Source organism: Lacerta agilis, chromosome 1, assembly GCF_009819535.1.
Source record: "Lacerta agilis isolate rLacAgi1 chromosome 1, rLacAgi1.pri, whole genome shotgun sequence".
Lineage (NCBI taxonomy): Eukaryota > Metazoa > Chordata > Lepidosauria > Squamata > Lacertidae > Lacerta > Lacerta agilis.
In genome coordinates this window covers 66,477,582-66,499,840 of record NC_046312.1, presented here as the reverse complement: position 1 = coordinate 66,499,840, position 22,259 = coordinate 66,477,582, and the positions used below count along the sequence as shown (strand labels likewise).

General features: G+C 42.9%; 1 protein-coding gene and 1 non-coding gene across 2 annotated transcripts; both read right to left on the bottom strand.

The window, feature by feature from the left end:
- Positions 1 to 5,017: 5,017 nt before the first annotated feature.
- EIF4G2 (eukaryotic translation initiation factor 4 gamma 2) lies at positions 5,018 to 21,531 on the bottom strand. The gene is made up of 23 exons (XM_033163383.1): positions 21,421 to 21,531; positions 18,806 to 18,982; positions 17,311 to 17,375; positions 16,793 to 16,858; positions 16,240 to 16,365; positions 14,638 to 14,740; positions 13,415 to 13,546; positions 13,259 to 13,325; positions 13,014 to 13,165; positions 12,721 to 12,831; positions 12,259 to 12,342; positions 12,072 to 12,170; positions 11,612 to 11,753; positions 11,130 to 11,290; positions 10,467 to 10,580; positions 9,894 to 10,019; positions 8,797 to 8,901; positions 8,373 to 8,588; positions 7,218 to 7,476; positions 6,822 to 7,026; positions 6,401 to 6,612; positions 6,122 to 6,243; positions 5,018 to 5,832 (listed from the first exon to the last, which is right to left on the bottom strand). The coding sequence occupies exons 1-23, from the start codon at positions 21,529 to 21,531 to the stop codon at positions 5,767 to 5,769; spliced, it is 3,021 nt and encodes a 1,006-aa protein (XP_033019274.1). The 3' UTR covers positions 5,018 to 5,766.
- Positions 10,244 to 10,427, bottom strand: LOC117061599. Its single transcript, XR_004428108.1, has one exon. It is a non-coding gene; the product is annotated as a small nucleolar RNA SNORD97 (small nucleolar RNA).
- Positions 21,532 to 22,259: the final 728 nt, after the last annotated feature.

The following is a 22,259-nucleotide window of genomic DNA, read 5'->3' as shown; positions in this document are numbered from 1 at the left end:
GTACTGCTGTTCTTTGGTTATTGTTTGTGCATGTGTGGAAGTGCCTGCATTTTTTCACTCCTCAAGGTTGACGCTGTGGGACCTGTCGTAATGAACTCCTGCACTTCAAAGTGTACCACTAAATGAAAGTGAATGTATATTTGCAAAAGAGAATGCAAGATCTTTTCAATTCAGCAAGATTGATGGTTCTTCAACCCCAGACAGTTGTGTCTGCATATTTACCTGTAAAACATGAACAAAGTTCATCCAACAACAGCTGTCTATCATAGTTTGTGGCTTGTATTGGTGCAGCATGTCCCATAACGGGCCACTTACACACGTCTATCTCTTGAGAAATAAGGGCCAGTTCATAGAACTATTCTGTCCATTATTAAAAGTAAGCAAATGGGACATCTGATCATGAGTGCTTGCAAAGCACTGTGCCTTTGCCAATATGGTTTGAATTCGGATAGCAAAGAAAAACAAGTTACCTGACATCACTGTGACTTTGCCCAAAGGGGGTGGGGGAGCCCAACACAATTGTTGCCAAGTCCCAGCACAAGGCTAGCTAAAGCTATATACTATTGTGTGGGAAAGGGATTCCTTTCTTCTACTCCCTGCCAGGTCAGATCTGATGGGCCCCCTCCCTGTTGAACTGCAGGCACTGGATAAAGACCTTCCTATTGTAGCAGGCCTTTTAAGTAGGTTGTATTACACCTATTTATGGAACTTGTGCTCTTTACCTGTTATTGTTTTTCGTTTTGCTTCAAACTCTGTGTTATTTTATAGCAATGTTTTATTGGTAGTTAAGCTGCTTTGTAACCACCTATGGGGAAATGTGACCTCTGCATACTAGATGTTAATAAATAAACATCCCATGTAGCAGTCTGCATTTGTCAGCAGGCAAGTTGGGGAATATTAAAGAAGGCACAGTGTAGAGTTGCCAGCCACTCATCTCTGTGGGACGTTTGTCTCTTGGACAAATCCTTGACAGAATTGTAATATAAAGCACCACCCAACTCCAATTGGTAATTGAGATGGAAGCTCCAATTGGCTGCCAGGGGAGCTTTTTTCCTATTTGTAATTACAGGAGGATTTCCTGCCCTGCCCCAGTTAGCTGGGGTAGGAAGAATTAAGCCTCCTGTCTCTGTACAATGGCTCTGATGGAAATCAGGTAGTTAAACGGTTAGATTTAACATAGCCCCTAGGGATATTGTTTTTTAAAGATCATCTAAAAAACTTTAGCCTTCAAATGTCAAGTCACTGCTTGAGTTTTCACAGTAGTGTAGAGCAGAAATGTTACAGAAATGCTGAAGCTATTATCTCTTGAGTTACATGAAAAAGTTCCTGAAATAGTTAAGACAGGGCAGCAATCTCCTCTGGAGGAAATGAACATGCAGGCTTCACGTACCTATTAAGAAAGGTGGCAATGGGAAGCAGTAACACAAAAAGGTGCCAATTTGATTTGAAGCTAAGTAGTGGTTCTCAAGTGGGAAATACAACCTATGCACAAACACTATGTCTGGAGCAAAGTGCAAACGATAAAAGCTAGTCTCAAATGCATGGCTCCAAGTACTTTTCAGTACTCTTAAGCAGTGGCAATATAAACAATTGCTCAGTACAGTGAGTTAAAAATGTAGCTTATCACTGCTTCCTACATCATGAACCACTCATTGGCAGCAAAAGAGCTAGGTTAGTACTTCATGAAGTACTAGCAATTCAGTGAAAAATGTTGCCTTTACCAAAGCCAGTTCATTCAATACACATTTGTTTGAAATCTTACGCTAGGAGATGAGTTACGAATATCTACACCTATTACACCACACAGATGTTTGTTGGTGTTTAAGGGGTCATGTGCTACAGGGAGCCTGAATTAAGAAGAGGTAAATGGATTTCTTTTGAACAAAAGGTCTGGACTTGCAAATAATTTGGCCAATTCAGATGGCTAGCATACCTCACTGGCATGTTTGGTGATCAGAATAAGTTGAATTTAAACGTACAAGATAGAGATAAAAACATATTTACGCATGTAGGTGAGGTCTAAGCTTTCATGAGAAAAATAGAGTTTGAGTTTGACGGGTCACAATGGGTACGTTTCCATGCTTGACAGAATTTCTTCTTTCACTTGAAGAGAAAGCAGATGAGATTAAAAATAACATTAAGCAAATCATCATCAGCCACATGGATTCACTACATGGAAAATTTGTCCACCACTTTTCTGCTGAATAAATAGAAGTTGGTGTGTGTGTGAAAAACCATTTGCGATTATTGTCAGAGTTTCTTTTTCTGTAAAAAAACAAAACAAAAAAACTGCATTGAATTGTGCATTAGGACTCAGAGATAATTAAATTTGGAAGTGCTGTCAACTGAATTTTGGCTTTATATTACCACGAGTATCCTGAGCTTGCTGATGAAACATTATCAATGCTGCTGCCATTTGGTAGTACTTATCTTTGCTAGAGAGGTTTTCCAGCAGTCTATGAAGATGAAATCCAGCAGGAAGCCATGTGTCAATATTGATCCGAGATGGACAATGATCAAACCTTTAAAGGTAATTTTCTCATCCCTAGTTTTTAAAAACCAACTCTTGGGTGCCTGTGAATACCTTTTCCAAGCAGCACCCTGCAACACTGGGTAGGAAAGTACTGGGGAAGGTTGTGGGTATAGAATCTTACCCTCCCTGCAGAAGTACTGCGCTGCCCTGCTCCAAAGGTGCCCAGTGCCCTCTAGGAACCTCTGCTGAAGACAGAATCAACCCTAAATTTCTGTTCAGAGGCTTCTATAGGGAGTTGCTTCCATCCTAGGTACTGGGCACCATTCCACAAAGGTTACCTACCATATGTTGGTGTGTGATAGGTTCTTGCAGCTTCTGTTGCCATGAAAGTGGAGTGAGAGGGTGTCCTGGGGTGCAGTTCTGCACACAGTCCTTTTATGTCATTCTAGTTTTTATTTTTGCCAACAGCCGATTGTAAATGTACAGATCTATGGGTAGTGCAGAGTAGCCCTAGTTGTGTGTTATAGATCCCCGTCAGATTTTGCGAAGTTGCCAGCTGCTTCCACTTTGGTCTGCGAGGTGGTAGGTAAGCTTCTCCTACAGAAGCAAACTGACCCGGTGATGCCTGTGTGGGCTCTAGTAGGAAACTCCATGCCCACCAGAAGTTTGCGTGAACAGAAATAAACACACGTGCCAGAGGCAGCACTCGGAGCAACCTGTCACCAAAGCAGGGCCATTGCTGGGGGTTGGTGAAATGGGCAGCTGCTCCCCCAACCCACTGCTGTGGGCGGGAAATGCTCCCTAGAGTGCGTGCTGCCTGCAGCAGCGTCAGGGGAAGTTGCGTTCCCACCAGCTGGTACGGAAGGGGGGAGGGGAGTGGGGAAGCGATGGGTCTCTGCACGACAGCGCGCACACACACACACACACACACACACACACACAAAGGGACACTCTCACGACTCGCACACACCTCCGGCTGGGAGGAGCGCCGCCCCTGGTCTTGGCAGACGGTGCTGCCTCGGGGCTCCTGAAAGATGGGTCAGAGGGGAGCGGGTGAGGGGTTGGCTGTGTCCTAGGACCAACCTGGAGGGTTTCCCCAGTGTGCTCCCCTACAGTTAAAGCAGCCTGTCTGGCCCCAGTGCAGAATTTCTTGCAGCCAGTGGGTTTAGGCAGGCTTAACACTGCACAAGAGTGCTGATGTTGACAAGAGTGGTGGGATGCTTTGTGGATTTTGGCTGTGTCTCAGAGTCTGTTCTTACTTGGGAGTAAGCCACCTTCAGTTCAGCAGGGCTTAACTCCCATGTCAGTAAGCAGAGAAATTCATTCTGTGAAGGCTGTGATCTAATGGCAGCGAAAGAAACTGCAAAATATAAAAAAAAATGCAACTGCATTATGCAGCTTCATGATGGTCTTGGGGCTCTATGGATTACTGTGGGATCCTTCTCTTGAGGGCTTCCCCAGCACTGCCATTTCGATGTTCTTTGATCCCTTCCTTAGAATGATTTGATGCAAAGGCAGGTGGAATCAAAGGCAGTTATTTGAAACTTGTCAGAGCTTTTCCTCCCTCACGCTGTGTAGCACAGCACTAAAACATATTTTAATGGAAAATATGTAATATTATTTATACCCCACCCATCTGGCTAGGCTTATTTATCTGTTTATATTTTATCTGTACGTGTGCACGCAGACTATTATTATCCCATTTTTAAAACTGGGCTCTTAGTATAGCGCTCCAGTGTACACGAATGGCCAAAATTGTGGGACCTTTTGGAGAAAGTGCATTTCCAAGGTTTGATGGCTCATAACACTACTTTTTTTGAAGTAATACCAGTGCTTTTTTCTGTGGGGATGCATACCCCTAAACATTTTGTGAATTTAATGGGAGAAGAAATTCACTGTATTTATTTTCCCTGGTGGTGATTTTCTTGAGTCAAAATGAGAGTACCCCTAAACAACTTTTTTTTTAAAAAGCACCGAGTTTTACCATAAAATTATGTATCAATGAAAAGGGTTACATTAACCCTAATGTGCAAGTTGTTTTTTTGAAATTGAAACCTCAGTATTCAGGTTAAATTGCAGTGTTGGCACTTTGAGATAAACAAGTGGGATTCGGGTTGCAGTTTAGGCACTCTGTCTCTAAAAGTTACAGGTGGGTAGCAGTGTTGGTCTGCCATAGTCGAAACAAAATAGGAAATTCTTTCCAGTAGCACCTTAGAGACCAACTGAGTTTGTTCTTGGTATGAGCACGATATTGGTATTCTCGTGCATGCACACGAAAAGCTCATACCAAGAACAAACTCAGTTGGTCTCTAAGGTGCTACTGGAAAGAATTTCCTATTTTGTCTCTAAAAGGTTCACCACCACTGTTCTAAAGCATGCATTATGGCAGGCTAGTGCACCCCCCCCCCACAAAGCATGTTTGTCTTCATTCAGATTACACAAGTATGGGGACCAATCAGAAAGCCTGTCAAGTAATTCCAGCTTCAATATCTATTTTCTTTGGCAAACAAACGAAATTTTAAAGAGCAGCCATTTCAACAGATATTCAAGTATCACAATGTTTATTGATAGATACAAGTATATAAAATCAGGGCATGAACATGTCTTGATAAATTAAGTAGACTTAATTTCAATACTATAATAGGGACCAATTCAGTTTCTCACCATTTTATTTCACACCCACAAAGACCACTTCCAAGGGCATTTATCCACCTCTTCAAAATGATCAATTTTGTGCAAGTAAACCATGTTTCTTTTTAAAAAGACTTGTGCACTTGCCCAGGCTCAAAGATATTAAAATCTAGCACATAAAGCCCATTACTAGAGGTAGAAATACAGGCAATATACTATTACGGCAACCACCATCGATTACAGTTAAGGATTCTCTGTAACAACCAAATGGATAATCAAATATTGCAACAACTCAAGTATTACACTGAGCAAAGTGCATTTCTACAGTATTCAGTGTTGCTATTCAGATTTCTAACGAACAGCCTATGGTAACTGGCATCAAAGAAGATCCTTACACAGACTGCTTCTGAACTTATGATGTAATTATTGCATGCTGCTAATACACTGTTATCTAAACATTAAATATACTCTAAAATATTTTTATGGTAGACTATGATTAAGACGTACTACAAAAACCCTTATGCAGAAGCAAGTCCTATTGACCTACTGCTGCTTTAAATATTGTGAAAACATTACAGCGGAATGAGTTTTCGCAGTGGTTAGGTCAAATGCAGTTACATCATAGCAACAGTATGTTTGCACAATTTAAGGCTTTGGCTGGTTTAGTCAGCTTCTTCCTCAGATTCTTCTTCCTCAGCAGTTTCCAGCCAAGTCAGCCACTGGTTTACCTGTAATTAGGCCATTATAACATTAACAGTCAAGAATGACGAAAGTTTTATCACATATTCATGCAGACTGGCCCTGTACGTTATTAAATCACCATATAACTACAAATCAAAGAAAAGTAAATTTAATCCTTTACTCATTTAGCTTCATATATAAATCAAAATTTTGAATTTGTTGGCAAGGCAGATTCCAATGCCCTCATTTGCCAACTTTACAGGGTTCAAATACTTTGAATAAGTTCCAACTACAGAACTTCTTGTAGCAGCAAGATATTACAAAGAGGTGGTTCACCTGGAACAAAGCTTTGCCCTTCCCTGGAAACTCTTGAGTAATGTCTTCTTTCCATGCCAGAAAAGCTTCTTCTTCAATGATTTCCATATCATAGAAATGAACAAAGAAGCGCAATAACATGCCTAAAAACAAACAAAGCACATTTTTTTCTGGTTTTTTTAAACACCAATAGTGCAGGCTGCACTGCACCCATTTGCTAGAATTCTCCCCAAACCCTCACATAACAAGATGAGGCTCAAGTGCTTTCTCCTGCATGGAGACAGAAGATTGAATCCGTACCTTTTGGGAAATTGTTGTTGTAGCAGTGCACTTGGAGCGCATACAGGGCACTCACTTGTAGATCAACATGGTCATGAAGGAACTTCTGCATTACCGGCTTAAAGGAAAGAAGCAGCTGTTTTTCTTGCTCCAACTGCTCTTTAGAAGGAGCAGATGAAGAATCTGGTTCATCATTAGGTGGGTTTACTTCACTAGAAATATACTGCAAGAAACTGAAACAATAGCATACATTTGACTCAATTTTCCCTGCAAGAAGGCATGCACTATATCCTGAAAGACTAACAAGGACTACTTGATATAAATTATGAATTTAAGGTATTTATGAACCCCAATATTAACCCCACATTTTATAAAGCACAGCTATTAACAAGCAAGGTCATTTATGGTATTCAACAGAACTGCTTTAAGACGTGCATCTTACCTGGTCATCAAAATATTAACAAATCCCTTATCTACATGAAGTTTCGGTGAAATGTTGTCTTTAATCCATTTATAGATAGCTTGAGGGGATGGATCCAACTTTATTTGCTTTAAGAGCTCCTTTTCCAGTTTTAGAAGTGGAAACAAGAAGCTGAGTCCTTTCCCTTCCAAGATCTCCAGCATACGATCCTTATTCTGGTCGATCTCTGTAACAAAATAATAATAATCCAAATTAACGTTCAGGCTTGTCACCTAACCCAATGTTGTGGCCATCCCTGCTTTTGTTCACAATTTGAAGAGGTTAAGTCTTTAATGTGTTATTTCCCAACTTTTTATGTATTTGGCCCAGTTACAGCCTTATAAAAATAAATGAAACACCAGTATTTTGTTCCCTTACCAGGCAGCATCTTCTGCATATTGACTTTGCTCTGTTGGAAGAGTTCAGTTAGCCATTCACGGTCCTGTAGCTTAGCTAACTGCTGAAGGCAAAGCAAGAAGAGGGGGAAATGGGTGCCACTTTCCAATGGTTGAGCTAGTTCTGAGATGCTCACTAGTTCTGAGATTATGGCACGGGCTGCAAACTGTGCTAGATAGGATTTTACCAGAGGGATGTCTACCTCCAGTTTAGGACACTGGTCCAATACATTTAGGAATGCCTGAAAGGAAAAAAAATGTTTGCATTCGTTATATTTTTATTACATGTCCACATGTTAGAACAGCCAAACAATGTAAAATGAACAAGTCTAGAGATCTCCAATATTCAAGTGGGTAACCAGAGCCTGTTGTTATCTCTTCAAGGTGCTACATGCTTCCACCCCCAAGTTCTTTCCTTCCTATTAGTTTCCAAGCCATTTAAAGCAGGGGTGGGGAGCTTTATTCAAAATGGGAGCCAAATGCCATTTTGCCTAAAGAAGTTGACAGGTCTATGGATGTGGTTTTTGTATAGCTACACAAAATGCAGTTTCTGCACACCTCCATCGAACCAATCTAGAACTATTATCATAATTTAAGGACACAATTCAGCCAGGCATAGAATAGGGCCAGTGAGAGGTGCATCCTGGGAAGGTGGTGTTTCTGGAGAAGAGCCCCAAAGGCCAGGCAGAGGCCTACAGGGCTGCACTTCCCGCCAGAACCTGAGGTTAAAGTGTTGTTCCTGATTTAAAGTGTTCTTACAATCTTTTTACGTCACTTTGTTTTTGGAACTGGAAGGACTTTTGCTTATGGCTCTGCCCATTATGCAGTCCACAACAGAATACCCCTAGAGAGCACAGAGCAGCATATCTGGACTGGAAGCACTCTAGGAGATGTGTTGTCCATCCCACTATGAAGGGGGAGGTATCGTAATCTGCATCAGCCTGCCCAGTGAGCAGTGGACAGAACAACCTATCCATGGATCCCCCTTCACTGAAATAAGAGGTCCCACTCTAGTTTTAAGATATGTATCACCTATATGAATGGGGGAAAGATACTTAATGATTAAAAAAAAGTGCCACAATATATATCATGAGACCACAAAAAGAGCTCAAAATTATTATAAATCTGTGTATAGTACCTGCATGAAGTTGTCACTAGTGGCTATCCCTTCCTGCTTAAGTAAATTGATCAGAGCACTTGCTTTTTCTTTATCTTCATCTGATCGATCCAATGATTGAAGTATAACTTTGCTTAGCATCTCAGGGATAAAGTGTTTTGGCGCCCTCATTTCTCTCACACCATTGACCGCATCGTTGGCATTTCCATTGTTCAGATATTCAGTTACAACAGTTTCCTGAAAGAGAAAAATGCTTGCTCTTAATAATGATAGCATTATTTATTATACTTGTTATCCAAAGGTCTCCAAGTGATTTATAACACAGTTAAAAACACAAATAAACCAGCTAGACCATAAAATGGAACAAAAAGCCCACTCCTGTAACAGCCATAGGAAGCTGGAAGCTGCCTGCACATTAATCCCAAGAATACTTAGTGAAACTTACTGTCATTTTGAGCAACTCTTCCTTAGAAGGTGGCGGCTTTTTAGTTGTCTTTGCAGGTTTCTCCTGGATAAGTGGTGGATTTGTCTTGAGACCAAGCTGAGGTGGCTTGAAAAGTAAAAAGTCCTCATTAGAAGATTAAACAAGTGACAAAGTGTTATTTACTCAGAAACAATTTAAGTTGCTGGATTCAACCTCTGAATTATTTGGCCGCACAACTCTCAAAACAGACATGGACCCACTAGCAGGGTGTTGTGCCCAAACTTCCTGGAGTATCCACAACCAAGGACCAAAATTCCACAATGAAAGCCACCACTTTTCTATTAGGCTTAATCACACACACATATTCTGTTCAAAAAAGTGATTTAAAAGTGGTGCAAAACAGTATGAAAGCATCCCAACAAAGAAGCATTTAACAATTATCTAAGAGGCTGGCCAGCTGCAAACAAACTGATCTAGCTTCCCATGGTAAAGGAGAGCTACCACCCGGGGGGGGGGGGAGCAGCTAAAATTTTTAAAACATGCTTGGAAATTTAAAGCATGGAAACCACGCACACCTCTGTGGCAAAGTGAGTTCCATAATCTAGCGTCACAAGTGAAGTCTTAAAGTTTATTTCAACATACTCCCAAATGAGCAATCATGGGGAGAAAAGGGTCTTGCTGCATAATTTTTGTTCTTCTGAACATTTAAATATAAGGAAAGACCTGCTGAACTCTCTTATGAAGAGTCTTATTCAGGATACTATGTTCTCAATCCCCACAGCCACATTAAAGGTAGTAGGCTGCCAGGTTACTATTAAAATTTCTATACCTTCAATCTGAGAATCACAGGTTGGGTTACATTAAACACCACACAAAATAGTCAACAAAAGCAATACTCCCCCTGCCACAGCTTAGATTGTTTGTCAAAGGTCATAGATTGTTTGTCAAACGCCTGCACAAACAGGAATGTGTTTGCTTGGTGCCTAAAGATATGTAATGAAGGCGCCAGGCAAGCCTCCCTGGAGACAGCATTCTACATGCTCCAGGCCAGTGGTCATAATTCTCTAACTTTCCACACAGCTACATTAGCCACAGCTGTCATCCATGGGTAACTTTACCTGTCCCAAAGGTGGTGTTTGAGTACGCGGTGGCTGTGCACTGGGAGGAATCATAGTTATCTGGGGCTGAAGCTTTGGCACTTGGTTTTTGTTTATTAGGAAAGATTGAGCAGGCCTCAGGCTAATCTGTGAAGAGAGAGAGAGGTGGTTAAGAATTCTGTAGCAAGAGTTCTGTTGGTGTTGTAGAGAGAGATGCATGTTATCCACAAGCATTTAATAAGCCTCAGCAACAGCATGACTAAATAGGGAACTAGTTTTGAGGGAGATGCTATTTTATCATGGCCCTTTATGCCCCCAACCATTATCTGAAACTTTCAGTGTACTTCAACTGCTCTTTCTTTATGAACATATTGCCCTCATATCTCATAATCTTGTTCATAGGACACTGGAGACTCCCGGGGGAGGGGAGAAGAAGAGGAGGAAAAGGGGCAGGCGGAAAGAGAGAAAAGAGAAAAAAGTTAAGAGGCAGAAGGTAGGGAGGGAGTTCCAGCATTTGTCCTCATAATAACGCGTCTTTTTATAATCATCGGGCATTTCATTTAGGACCAAGTCTGTTCAGACTTAAGTGTATACCTCATCTGCATTAAGCTGTCCTTTCTTAGAAAACCGTGGCGGCATATCCTTGGACGACCCTTGTTGTTGGGATAGAAGTCCCTGATTCTGATTATGGTATAGTTGGCTTTGCCCCTGTTTTCAAGGAGAGTGAAAGGGAGATGAAGACCACCACATCCCAGTACTTGCTCTTATTATATAGTGTTCAGTGTCTAGAGTACTTCACGTGCATTCTTTACAACAATACTGTTAAGGTCAGTATTATCTTCGCTATCAAGAGATAATAACAATTCATTTCAAAGCAAGGAAGTAATGTATGTTAAGCTACATTGGAGATCATTTTGATTGAGTATAAACATGTGTGATTTAATGGCTTGCTCAAGCATGGCAGAGGTGAAACACAGCCTGGAAACTTTTTGGTTCACAGCTCAATCTTAACCACTTTACAACCATTAATGCTCATTCGTAAGATACTATAGTTACTTCAGACAAACGACTGCAGAATTTTAGTTTCATCAATTGTGGCACAGAAAGCCTTGGAACCTACTACTTGAGTAGGAAGGAATTGTTAAGAGCCTTCTGTGAAACTTATTTAACATTAAGCAACGTATTAAATTAGTTATCCTTCTTAGAGGAATTTACAAGAATCAGATGAGTACTATTGCTTTCACTAAGATCACTTACTGGATTTTTCAAAAAGGATTTGCCTAGTTCTCCAAACTGGGATTGAGCAGGGGCCATGAGGTGTCCCCCATGGCCATTGAAAAGTTGATTTGACCGATGTCGCCCCATGGTGGGTGAAAATCTATCTTGAATAACTCCTGGACCAGTACCAATTCCGCTACCTGTTTAATGAAAACAAACCAACAATCAGACTACAGTATCTTAACATAGCTATATAAAGTGCCTTGAAAAGATATTACAGTGGTGCCCCGCTAGACGAAAAGAATTCGTTCTGCGAAAATTTTCGTCTAGCGAAGCAGCAGTGACAGCCGCGCTTTCGCTAGACGAAAAATTTTCGTCTTGCGAGGCAGCCCCATAGACAAATTCATCTTGCGGGGTAGCCTTCCGCTAGACGAATGCCTTCGTCTAGCGAGTTTTTCGTCTTCCGAGGCATTCGTCTAGTGGGGCACCACTGTATTACTTCTTAAAGTTGAAGGAATTACCAGGCATTTGTCCAAACATATCAGCAAGCCCTCCAAGTGGATCCCTGTCAAGTTTCATCCTGGGTGGCATGAACGGTCCCTCCAGAAAGAAGTCACTTCTCATCCCTTGAGACATAGGAGGAGGAATAAAAACTCCCAGATCCTTAAAAACAAAATGTTCAATTATGTAATTAAGTTCAAGCAGGAGATCCCAAGTCCACTTATCTTAATACCCACTGGGATAGATCCAGATATGAGCCCCAAAGGTCAAGTAACCCCAGCTGCATGGGGTGACACAGCACAGCTGATTCCCAGTAGCTGAGTGGGGACAACTCAAATATGAGCTCTACCCACGGAATCAATTTTCAGGTAACACACCCAAGTTCCCAATACCACAGCTCATCCTATTCAGCAGGGTTCCTCAACCAGACAGCAGCATATCTGTTGAGCCACATACCTAAGTATTTGCCTAAATACGTACTTTCACTGCATCTTGACGGATTTGATTGATAGTCTTTGGTCCATTGTCAAGAAAAGCTTTGCGAGGAATCCAACGGTGTTCTCTCAACTCCACAGTATCCTTAAATAATAAAGAAACAGAATATGAAGTTCAAGAACATATGCCAAAAATACATAACCTGCCAAAATAAACAAATTTATGCTCTTACCTGCAGCAGGAAACGAATCCTTGCCGGCAATTCCTTACTCATCATCAAGGAGCGCATACGGGCAAAGTACTGATCCATTAAGGACTGTTGAGAGAAATTTGCAATGTGCATTCAAGTGAAGGGCTTACAACACACATCAGAAGCAAGCCTCTTTAAAATTTATACACAGATTGGAACCAGAAGATTCCATGTACAAGTCTAAATAAGACCAGAGGAAATATGTCTTGGTTCTGGCCTTCAATTTTTCCTAGTTAACAGTCCTGCTGTAAAGCAGCTATTTACTACTGAATGTTTTACAGTGCAAGTTCATCAATGTCTACTCCAGACTGACATAGCAATACTTCTGTACAAAATAATAAGCTGCCATAAATATACACACAAAACCACTATACTGTTTCCTAAGAGCATAAACATAAAAACTACAAGACAGCAACAAACCTATGCAATTTAGGCAATGTTTACCTTGGCTTTTGCATGGTCTAGTCTAGGTCCTACTGTCCTCATTATCTGACAGAGGCACTCCAAATCCTCTCCCATATCCTTGAGTTGGACTCTCTTCTTCTTTTCCAAAAGCTGTTTTTTTAAAAGCAAAAAATAAAATAAAAATTAACTGCACCTACTTAGTTTTTTTTACCATTTCAGTACATTTCATTTAAAATCTCACTAAAGTAAACATCAATGTAAAACCTTGCCAATTATTCTTCCACATATAATTATTTTTTTCTGCCTAAATGAAGAAAAAAAGCACCACTTACTGTTTTGATGCACTTATGAAGGATAGATTCATGAATAAGATCAAGCTTGCCAAGTTCTCCAATGAATTTGATGTTTCCCAGCATCTTGATCTTAGCAATGGCTCTCTGTTCCTCCTCCTCGGGTAGGAGGGGGGCATCATGCTTATCATAGACTTTAAAAAGAGAGAGAGATAAGAGATGTGGTTCTGTTTGTATAACATATGAAGCAAAACAGGAATTACATTTTAATTATTTTGAAGTCTTACTATCAACATTTCTGGTGCGGTTTTCAAATTCATCCTGAAGTTTAGAAATTAAGAGGCGTCTGAATGTCTAGAAATAAAAAGGCAGTACTTTAACACCTTGTAGTTACACAAAACTAATTTTCATATTGGCATTAGTCTGACAGACGTTGTACTCACTGTGCTTTGCTTCTGTCCTGGATGACACTCTGCTGATGGGCCATCAAAGTTGGGTGCATCTTCTGCCAGTCGCAGACATAGTTGAGCATATAGCGAGCTATATTTTGGCTCTTCAAGGGCTTTGTCTACGATCTAGAGAAAAAGGCTTTCCCGAGTTATTTGGAAGAACCAGAGCATAAGTAACTCTTCAGCAGCAGATACCATGTTACTTCATTTGTGCGTGATATGCTAAGTGCACACCTGCAGGTTCAACTCCTACCTTTCCCTATCCCCTTCCAATGTTAGCAATCAGTGCAATGCAAGCATATTGGCTATTCACTAAATTCCGAGACACAAAGCTTACTTTAATGTGACTGTAGCACACACCCAGAGATACCATACTCTGGGATCCCACAATGAGTAAGAGAAGCAAAGAGCTGGCTTTTATTTGACTGGTTGCCAGACTGCCTTAGCAGTGCCCCATACCAAGCAAATTAATTATTCTGTTGTTTCTCAGCTGGCAAGGACAGCTGTGGGGTACCAGATAATCATACTCTTGCCTCCCCCTCCATCCAATGTTGTCATAGAACTGGATGCAGAGGTTAGGATATTGCTGTGGAGCTACACTTATTGCTCCAATACAGTGCAAGAATCATTCCTCAAGATATAGCAATAATAAAAACCTGGAAATTTTTGTTCCCAAGAACTAAAATTGTTAACAATAGTATTTCATCTCAAATAGTTATAAAAGGGTTATAACCATTTTCTGTTTATGCAAGTCAAATTACAAACTAATCTGGTTTACTTAAGTCTCTTCTATGAGTGGTCACAAGGATCACTGTATCAACTCATGAAAATGCAACACTACTTGCTAAGTGAAGAAAGGTTGCAAGCAGAGATAAATGCAGAGGTTGCTCATACAACCACTGACCAGACCCAAAGTTACTGTTTGTAGAAAATTTACTTTGGGGTCTAGTTCCTATTTAGAACTTTATTTCACAACAGAAACATAATTAGATTGGAGTTAGTTGAATGAAAAGGTCTGTGATGTTTTGTGAGTCCTCCTGCTATCCCGTTTAATGGACATTAGATAAGGGACTCTTTCCAATCAAGCCAGGAGCAGTGCTAAAGCTGTTCTAGATGTGTAACTTTGAAGCTTCTTCCCCACCCACCTGTTACCCCTGCATTATATGGTAGAATAATTTTTTAATCATAATTTTTCTAATAAGTGTATATTCACTTACCAGCAGTATGATCCCCTTTAGGATGAGCTTAGACTCTACACCCACATTGAGGAGCTCAAGGCATAGCTTGTCAAACTTTTCAGGAGTAAGCTTATTTAATATGCTAAAAGGAAACAAAACAAGTAAACTGTATAAGCATCTCTGCAGAATCACATTTTTAAAGCTTTGTTTATTATAGGTGGCTTTAAAAAATGTTTAGGAATCCATAGCCAGTACTAGCTTTTCCTAACCATTTGTGTTCCAATGCAATTCTTGCAGGAAAAGTTGCAACATATTGTGTATTCTATCTATTTTGTGCTGAGCTTACATAAATAAACCTTCCATCATCAACTAGCTGAGGTGGTGTGATGACACCAAATAGAGAGCTAATCAAAAACTAAGTAGATTACAGTTCAACTTCTGTGAAAGAGCTTGAGTATTGCTGGTTTAAAACCCCATGGTAGGACAGGCCGAGGACAGTGAAGGTTATTAAAAAAACTAAGTTACAAAGATACTGAAGCAAGGGAGTATAGTAGATAACAAAACCAAAACCGTAGTAAGGACATATGAATATAGCTTGGATCAAGCAAGAGGAGACTAATAGGAGAAAACTTGGGCAAACCTTCACAACATTTAAAGCCAGGAAATATGCTAAGGGCAGGAGGAAAAGAATTAGCTCAAAAGACAGGGGCGGGATTCAATGCCACACGCTCACAACAATCCCCCTCTCCCTCCTGTGCACTGTTCTAGGGTTCCCCCCCCCAAACCCATGTCTCAATTTTCAGAGCCCAGCGGGCATGCAGACAAGTCAGAAAGCCCCACTGCAAAAGTGCAAGGCTTTCACTGATGGGTCTGCTTAGATGAATCCCACGTAGTCAGAAGTAGGTGATGGCAGTTCTCTGCATGGTCCTACTATTGCAGCAGTCAAAAAAGTGCAAGATAGGAGGCACATCCCTTGCTTTGCAAGTATGATGGGTGGGGTACCTGTCAAAACTCTAGGCTAGCTTTAAGTTTTTTTGATGGGGCTCAGCGCAGGTACAGAATCCATTTAATAGATTGCACAAAGGCCATGCAGAAGAAGCAATAATCTAAATAAACAATGGGTGGCAGAGACATGAAACTACTAAATGCAAGTGCCAAGTAGAATGCAGGACTGGGGCAAAACTGAAAGATTAAGTCTGGCACAGTATGGGCAGCCTTGAAGTGTGCAGATTTCAGAACTGTGGGCTAGGATGCCTGAAGGCACAAGAGTTTTAGATCTAGGGCCTACACCATGCCAGCACGTGCTATTTTTACCCACCAACCTGACCCTAAACCAGCAGCAGCTCGGTAAAAGCTTTCTGCCTGAAACTGAGTTAAGATGATTGTCAAGCATCCTAGGAGGTGACTCAAGATAGGATGAATTCACCTTGGTGGGTCATAACTTGGGCATGCCTGATCCAAGTGTCCAACAGGGAATACTGCCAGTAATTGCTACAGGATTGTGATCTAACCAAATATAGGTGGAAAACAATGGCCAAAAAAGCAGCACATCGAGAAGTGCATTTCACATATTGGTCTGAAGCAATCAGCCGATTCTTGGCCATAGGCTTCTAGTCACAGTTCCTTTCTCTCAGAACTTACCCTCTTACTTTCCTGAAGATTGCATCGTGTCTTTCTTTGTCATTTGCGGAGTCGTCATCTCGTCTAGTGCTTCGTGAAGGAATCCATTTCTGAGCGTTTTGCCCTGGGGTTTTCCCCAGGAACTCGCTTTATTTTATAAACACAAGAATCAAAGGTTAGAACTCGCATGTTCCCATCCATGCTAATTCAGGACACTGAAGTTCAACTTGAAACTACAATTCACCAAGACCAGCTTTCAAGACTAGATGACATTTCCACCACTCCCTCTTCCTTCTTTTTTACTCAACCTTCTTAAGCAGCATGAATCTCACAAGTATATCAACAGGATGTGGAACGGAAGTATCATTTGAGTAATTCCTGGGTTAAGTTTTTCTGGTGAATGCTACACTGATTAGTTTTCTTTCCAATTTACCACTCAACCAGACTGAGAAATTAACAGCTTTGCAAACTAAACCTTATGTTTCAACTTTTCTGCAATATCCCCAAATATAGTTCCCCATTCATTTCATGAAACCACAGCCAAGTTAGTATTCAAAATACTAAGCTGACGTACCTGTTGCCGGCAGTCTTGGGATAGTGCTGAGGTGCACCCCTACTTCCTCCTCCGCCCGAAGAAGCACTATCAGAAACAAAGTCCCCCAACGTTTAACAGTTATGAGTTGTTTTGCAACAAGAGCAACTTGTATTAGATTCAGTGGCTTGGGCAGAGTACTATCTTCTTGTGCCCTTTTGTATGGTTTTCTGACAGCTATATCCATGTGAGTTGTGGGCTACAGGTCTTGCCTATCTTGATTACACTATTAACATTCTATGGTTGCAACGTAATAGGGGGAGGGGAGTAGTAACCCTGTTGACAAACAAGCTGGCTGCTATTCCCCATGCCCTACAGACTCCCTTGTATAAGGCCTTACATGGTTCAGTTGCACTAGTGTAATACCACTATTTGCCATGTACATTTGACTGCACTGTTTGCTCCCAATGGCAGATCAACATTGTTAAATAACGGAAGGCATTAACAATTAAGCTGCTTTATTTTCCATCTACTTCACCATAAAATCTAGTTTTACATACCTGAAACGAGAAGCACCCCCTTCTGCAATCGCACTCTCCACTTTGGCGGCTTGACAACGAAGAATCTTCAAAAGAATAAATTGACAGGATAGGGAAAAACAAAACCTAGGAGACAATCAAAGTTTACATTGTAAGTTTTTGATTACCAAAGTCTCACTAGCAAAACAAAAACGATTAAGAGTTAAAGCCCAAAGCTGCAATCCTAACTCCACTTACCTGGGAGTAAGTCCCACTGAATTCAACAGGGCTTACTTCTGAACAGGCATGTCTAAGACTGCAGTATAAATCAATATATTGTCAATAACTTAGATCTCTCCAGGAATCTCGATGGTAAGTGACACACATGAAAAACTACATAGATTGTATTTTAATACCCTGCATTGTAGCCTTATGAAAACCAAGCATCAAGTCAACTATCGCTTTCTTGAGCATATTTGGGAGTAAGAATTCCGTATGAGCGGTTGAAACTTAAAATAGGAGAAACTAACAGACAACAGGTCATAAAACCTGCCCTCCCAACAGAGAATGTAAACCATGTAGACAGACACACTTAACGGGACTCCCTTGCTACGACACCTAGCATTAGGTTCTCCGCCCAGCATAGCCCCATCTGGCTTCCAAGAGGCTTACTCCCGAGTAAAGCCGAGATCGGAGCCTTCATTCATGTGGCGCCACATCAGCGCCACACGTGGCTCCCGTCCTCCCAAGGCGGCGGCCTAGCCTTAAAACCGCGTGCGAGGGAGGCGAAACCAGACGGCATGGCTACTGCCAAACAAAAGGCTGCGGAAGCGGCCCAGCCCACCCGATCCCCCAACAAGCACAAGCCCGCCCCAACCCCCGTCCTTCCCAACCCCCCCCCCGGGCCCTTCATTCCCCGCGGGCCGCAGGGCACCGCCCGTTTGCAGGCTCGGCGCCCATCCGGAGACTAGGCCCGCTCTTTGTTCTCGGTGGCCAGCCGAAACCCGACCGGCGGCCAGCCGCCACGCTGACTAACGGCACTTTCCCGGGGCAGCAGGAGATGGAAGAGAGACATATTAAGACGAGGGGGCCGGGTGGGGCTGGCGTTTCTCCCAGTCCCACAGAATAGCAGGGGGTCTCCGAAAATCAACCGCCAGGGGTACTACCCTCCCTCTTCCCCTTCTGCAGTGCATGAATGTTAGGAAGAGGCACCGCAGCACATCCGCGTCGCACCTTCATCGCGCGACGCTGGCTGCTCTCAGACAAAGGCAAGGCCTTCCCAGACGCCGGCTGAGGGAACCGGGATCCCGGCGGCGGCCGCCATTTTGCGCCTCAGAACGAACGTGCAGCAGCGAGGACAAGATGGCGGCCGTTTTAGGCAGCGGCCATTTTGCGTGTCGGCAGCCTGGTCCCGGCAGCGTTCCTCTTTCCCCACCCGCAATACCGGCGCCGGAGCGCTCCTAGGTACCAGCGGAGAGGGCTCCGCCGCCGCCCGCCCACAACCCGTCACCTTAACCGACGACAGAGATCCCCTCACCTTCCCTAGAGTCTCGTCAGCGTCCCCAGGACCGGCGGCGGCGAGGGCTGGGGAGAGGCGAGAGAAGGGAGGGGGAGAGGGAGCCGGGGATCGGGGCTGGGGTAGGGAGGGGGGGAGAGCGTAAATGGCAGGACGGGCCTCCGAGTCACCACAGCAGCCACCAAGCGCTTCCCTCCGTCACCTCCATAAAGATCGGACCAACTCACCGCCGCTTCTAGCGCGTACTGAGACAGCCCCACTAACTTTATTACACAGCGCGCAGCCAAACCCTCCTTAGCATGCCGGCTACCAATCACCGATGGAGACTCTGCCAAGGCGGCCAATCACAAGGAGAGAAAGGGGCGGGCACAGAGCTGAGGAGGCGGGCGAGGTACGGTTGGTTGACGGGAAGCAGCGCCGCAGTGCAGCACCACATTCACAAAGACGGGCACAGTCTCGAGTTAGCGTAGAAAACAACCTCGGGTGGTAGGTTGCGCAAATGGCGCACCGGGTCAATTGGGGCAGCCTGAATCCCTTTCTTCCCCTTCCCCATCACCGCGTTTCCTCCAGTAACAGAAACTGGGAGGGAGAGGCAGCTATGCCTGTTTCTGGCGAGCAGCCCGGCTATTTTATCATTGTATCCCAGCCTACCCGCCCGTATCCTGCTTGCAGTGCTACGGAGATTCCCCTGGATGTGGTTTTCTGGCAAAACCGCCCCATGGCTTTGTTCTGATGCCTAAGGACTGCAGGATTAAGGCACTACATTAGGAAGTAGCAGTGATTGGTCATGTGCATGACTCGTGCCTGAAAATTAACCGTGGTCCGATGCTAATTCACAAGGATAGGTGAACATGGTGTGGGGGCATTTTCAGAACAATGAGTTTACCAGTGTTGAAGATCTGAAAGCTATCCTTGCTCCGTTTACTACTTCCTTCTGTGCCCAGTATCTGTAGTCATCGAAACTTATTTCATAGGGTTGAGCTGATGAACAGCATTCTAGAAAAAGTGCTCAAGGCTCCAGCTTTTGGCTCTTACTGCAAGTGCACTTAATAATGTATGAACTTAGAAAAAAATAATAATTTCAGCAAGGCTGTGCATCTATGTTGGGCTCACTATCAAGGTGTTGAAAATGCCACGGTATAGTACTGCCTGCTACCTATCCCATTTCCCACAAAATGGAAGTATTTTGAAAGGGAAAAAAGAATAAACCCCAACTTCGCATGCTATGTTTCAAATACAACATTTTGAATTTAAAAAAATAAATAAATGTTGTATTGTACTATATGAACATAGGTATTCCTGACAGAAAATTGCAATATCTAATCCTTTATAAAGTCACAATACATATTCAGTATAGATTAAAATTATTGGTGACGTTCTAACCATAGTTACACAATGATCCAAAACTTGTGCAATAGTAGATGAATTCACTGCTCAGGTGACTCAAGAAGACATGAATCTAAATGTCTAACACATACCGGTAAATTGCAGTTGCGAAACAGATTTCCATTTTGTAACACAGTGCAGAGTATCTTGTAGAAAACTTGTTCAGGTTCTAGAGTATAAGGATGTTAAATACACTAGAATGTTCATGCAAAGAGTAGAAATAAGAGATTCCTCTAGTGTTTTGTATAACTCATTAGCTAAAGATACGTATGATATATCAAAAGTGGTTCGCTTAAGGGAACATTGATGGTCTAGGATGCTGGTGGCTCCTAGCTATAGCTTGCACCCTTCTTGCTGGTATGGTCCCACTTGCCAGCTTCCTATAAGCATCTGGTTGGTCACTGCAATGTTGGAGTAGATGGGCCTTTGGCCTGATCTAGAAGGGCTTCTATTATGCTTTTATGTTAACTAGAGAGAAATGTAGTCATCAAAGAAATAGAAATACAGTCGTACCGCGGGTTAAAGACGCTTGAGGTTACAGACTCCGCTAACCCAGAAATAGTACCTCGGGTTAAGAACTTTGCTTCAGGATGAGAACAGAAATTGTGCAGCAGTGGGAGGCCCCATTAGCTAAAGTGGTACCTCATGTTAAGAACAGTTTCAGGTTAAGAACGGACCTCCAGAACGAACTAAGTTCTTAACCCGAGGTACCACTGTATGAGATTTTGCAGTTGGTCAGCAAGAAGCTGAGGGCACCCTGTTTGCTTCTGGGGATTCTGCTTTAAATGTAAGCATTGGTTGTCTGATGGACTATCTGTTCCCCTATGCTCTATTTGTAAACATCATAAGTCAGAACTCTTCCCCTCACAAGAAAAGTATCTTTTAAGAAGCTGTCTCTCAAAATTTACCACCATTTGGAGTAGTGTGGTATACCATACAAAATATTTGTTGTTCACTTGCCTTTCCACCTCTTTCTTTCTTTACTCCTTTAGGGGAAAGAGGTAACGTACTCCCACAGGATTCGTGTAAATGTCACGAGCACACTATCGGCCAACATGAAGAGTACATTACTTGTGCCCTGCTCCACAATCCAATAACTTGGAATATGGTTTGCCTGCGTATGCTTAGATATCATTCTACTAGTTCTTTAAACCCGTTAAATTAACGGGCGCTAGAACATTCCTTCCGGCGTCTCTTCCGTTGCTCTCTCTCCTCCGCCCCTTCGCTTCCGCCCGTGCTCCCTCGGCTACCTTCCGGTCTTCCACCCGGCCGCGCTCGCTCCCGACATGAGTCCCCCTGGCTCCCTTGCCGCACAGCCTTTCCGTTCCGCCCGCCGGCTCCCTCTCTGCCTCCCCCGCCATGCTTTGTGGCTGGGCCGCCCCCAGGAAAGAGCTGCCTGGGGGTTTCTGCTCGATCCCTCGGAGATCCTGGGGCCCCTGCGCTCCCTTGCTCCCACCTGGTAGGCGCCGTAGTTGCTCTCGGGGTTGCTGAGTGGCACACGGCGCCCGAAGTCTCTGCGCTCCAAGTCCCAACGGCTGTCTGTGGGGCACATGCGCAGTAGCACAATCCCACGGACACAGGGACTGGACGCAGAGACACTTGCACTTTATTATTGTAGATTAGCTCCCGGATAGGTAGAAATAAAGCACTTTTCATATGACTCAGCAATGGTGGGTGAACACCTAAACCATCAAAATCTCTATACAACCTCCATTTGATATGCTTCCCTTGCAAAATTTACCTACTTTACACACACTGCTTTAAACAGTACAGAGGTAGCCTAGATACAGAAATGTAAGGTAAAGAGGAGGCTGAGAGATGATAGCCACCTTGAACAACTAAAGGGCTGGGCTGTCACAGGGAGGATGGAGCAAGCTTGTTTCTCTTGCTCCAGAGGCTGGTACCCAAACCAGTGGATTCAAGTTACAAGAAAGGAGATTCCAACTAAACATCAGGAAGAACTTTATGACAATAAGAGCTGTTTGACAGTGGAATAGACACCAACAAGAGGTGGTGGCCTCTCCTTCCTTGGAGGATTTTAAACAGAGGCTGGATGGCCATCTGTCATGTATTATCTAGTTGAGATTCC